Source organism: Linepithema humile, chromosome 2 (assembly GCF_040581485.1).
Source record: "Linepithema humile isolate Giens D197 chromosome 2, Lhum_UNIL_v1.0, whole genome shotgun sequence".
In the NCBI taxonomy this organism is placed as follows: Eukaryota; Metazoa; Arthropoda; class Insecta; order Hymenoptera; family Formicidae; genus Linepithema; species Linepithema humile.
In genome coordinates, this window is record NC_090129.1 from 26,930,389 (window position 1) to 26,933,513 (window position 3,125).

Consider the following 3,125-nt stretch of genomic DNA (forward strand, 5'->3'; position numbering starts at 1 on the left):
CTCGTTAGCACGCCGGTGCTCCGGCACAGCGATCTGGGGGAGGGACAGCCCTGAGCACAAACTCGGGGAACCGGCCCAGTCAGTCTTGTCAAGCGTACCAAAGTTTCATTGCTTTTTTTTTTTTTTTAAAGGGTATAAATGGTCAGATTAAATAGGAAAGTAGTGGAGCTGTCTTGGGGCAGCAAGTTAAATGATAGGTTGTGAAATGAAGTATCCCGAGTTCAAAACTCGGTCGGCTTCTAAATTTCTCAACGTTTTACAATTTAGAGCAAGAGATAAGATTCAAAGTAAAAATCCAGAATTAAAAATCCAGTGTCAGGTCCAGATGTCACCCTGGCGACGGTTAAAGTTATTAAGTTGCGCCCGATTTTTCAAAAAATTAATTTTTTTTTTTTTTTTTTTTTTTTGCGATATTTTGGGAATAAATTCTCGTTCTATTCATTGTCGTCTTAATCGCTACAAATGATCAGATTAAATAGGAAAGTAGTGGAGCTGTCGTGGGGCAGTAAGTTAAGCAATAGGTTAGTGAAACGAAAGATCCAGATTTCAAAACTCGGTCGACTACTAAATTTCTCAACGTTTTACACTTGAGAGCAAAAGATAAGATTAAAAAAAAAAAAAAAAATCAAAATCCAGAATTAAAAATCCCAGTACTTGCTTCGGCAGTACATATACTAAAATTGGAACGATACAGAGTAGATTAGCATGGCCCCTGCGCAAGGATGACACGCAAAATCGTGAAGCGTTCCACATTTTTAGAAAGGAACCTGAGAGGAGAGGATAGACTTCAAGAGAATTCGGAGGAAGGAGAGGAGAGGCCCTGGAAAGAATTCGCGCGGAACATCATGATCCAGGTGGGAACCATGATATCCGCACGATTCGAGGCGCTGGAAAGCCGACTGATGCCTGAGCAGCTCATACGACCACCCTTGGCCGCTAGGAGCTCTGGCAACCAGGACCCTCAACCTACTCATCCCCCAGTATCAGGGGAGCGGGGAACTGGGAAAAGGAAGAAGCCGACCATCACGGAAAACATCAAGGTGAAGCAACCCATAGTTGTTGTACGTGGCGAGGGCAAAGGAAGCAACACAGGAGAAGCCTGGACCGAGGTTGTGAGGTCTAAAAAAGGCAAAAAGAACAAGAACATGCAAAAGACGAACGAAGCAGACAGTCGGAAGCCAACAAGACCTGAAAAGTCGAAGCAGGTACAGGAAAAGAAGAAGGAGAAGAGGACGAGTCGGAACGGTGTGCAAACACGCAGAAGAGCACCCAGGACGGCTGCAGTCGCCATCAAAAGCAGGAACCCCCAGTGCTCCTACGCGGAAATCCTGACTGAGGCCCGAAACAAGGTCTCATTGACGGATTTGGGAATTGAGCGATTCAAAGTCCGCAAGGCCGCCAATGGGGGTATCGTAATAGAGATTCCTGGAGCTGATGGAGCCAAAAAAGCGGATGCCCTTGCTGGAAAGCTCCTAGAAGCCTTTGAAGGAAGAAGGGAAGGAGAGGAAGTATCCATCTCCCGCCCTACTGTCAAAGGAGAAATCCGTATGATAGGGCTGGATGACACAGTCAATACCGCCGAGATCAAGAAGGTTGTGGCAGACATAGGCGGATGCAAGATGGATGAAGTCCGTACCGGCCAGATACGTCCCATGACTAATGGGATGGGGCTGGCCTGGATACAATGCCCCCTAGCGGCTGCCGTCAAAGTGGGCAATATGAAGAAGCTCAGGCTTGGGTGGACCACGATCAAGGTAGAATTAGTACGCCAGCGTCCAGTACAATGCTACAAATGCTGGAGGTTCGGACACCTGAAAGCGACCTGCCCCTCTGACGAAGACAGAAACGACAGGTGTTACAGATGTGGTGAGACAGGCCACAATGCTACGGAGTGCAACAAGAGTCTGCACTGTCTACTTTGTGCCTCTCAGAAAAAAGACAGCGGACATCGAATGGGCTCTGGACAATGCGACGCGCACAAGACCCTGATCCAAGGTAGGAAAAAGGTACCACGGCTCGGGTACCTGGAAAGCGGGGATCCAGCACGGGGGGCTGTTGAGATGGAGGTAGACAATGGATCTTAAAGTCCTCCAAATCAACACAAACCATTGCAGGCAAGCACACGACCTGCTAGTGCAAAACATTGCCGAGCTGGAAGTGGGGATCGCGGTGGTGTCCGAGCCCTACTGTATTCCTGACTCCTCGTTCTGGCATGGCAGCAAGGATGGCAGAGCTGCTATCTATTGGAGCCGAGACCGCCTCCAGCACGGATGCAGCCTATTTAGGATAGGAGACAACTTCGTGGCAATCTCTTGCGGAGACATTAAAATCGTCTCATGCTACATCCCCCCTGAGAAAGGAGAGGATCGCGCTGTCACTTTCCGCCGGGCCCTGTATGGGCTGGAAGAAGTTGTCCGGGCCGCTGGCCCCAGAGTAATACTGTGCGGGGACTTTAACGCAAGATCTGAATGCTGGGGATCCCAAATCACGAACTGGAGGGGCCGTGCCCTCGTGAACTGGGCTCGCAACATAGGGTTGCGAATTGCAAACGTAGGAAATGCACCCACATGTGAGAGACCACAAGGCTCCTCAATCGTGGACCTGACCTGGACCACAGAGGAACTAACCACGAGAATCACGAACTGGAGAGTCGCAACGGAAATTGAGACCTTTTCCGACCACCTTGGGATCATTTTCTCCGTTAGCAGGAGGAAAAAGAAGAAACGAGGCTCTTGCCGCTCAGGCCGCAAACCCGGCTGGAAGACACACCGCGCTGGAACCAGCAGAAAATGGATGTCGACATTTTCAGAGCATCCCTAGTGTGGAGCAATATGGTAGGTTCAGGAGGACTGACATCCGCTGAAGATCATGCTGCCTGGATAGACAGCGTGATGAAGGAAGCGTGCGATTCCTCAATGCCCAGGTCCCAGAAAAAGAGCCCGAATCGCGTGATGTATTGGTGGAACCCAGAGATAGCGGAACTGCGCAGGAACAGCGTCCGAGCCAGGAGATGTTGGTCTCGAATCAAAAGAAGACAGGCGCTGACAGAGGAAGACCTCTCTGGACCGATCAGACAGCACGAATCTGCGTATAAAGAAGCTAGACATCGGCTCAAAGTATCGATT

General features: G+C 49.7%; 1 protein-coding gene and 1 non-coding gene across 2 annotated transcripts; both read left to right on the top strand.

Annotated features, from left to right (window-relative positions):
- Positions 1 to 650: 650 nt before the first annotated feature.
- On the top strand, positions 651 to 757 carry LOC136998292 (U6 spliceosomal RNA). The gene has a single exon (XR_010888886.1). It is a non-coding gene; the product is annotated as a U6 spliceosomal RNA (small nuclear RNA).
- On the top strand, positions 723 to 2,820 carry LOC105667699 (uncharacterized). Its single transcript, XM_012359664.1, has 2 exons — positions 723 to 2,020; positions 2,115 to 2,820. The coding sequence occupies exons 1-2, from the start codon at positions 723 to 725 to the stop codon at positions 2,818 to 2,820; spliced, it is 2,004 nt and encodes a 667-aa protein (XP_012215087.1).
- Positions 2,821 to 3,125: the final 305 nt, after the last annotated feature.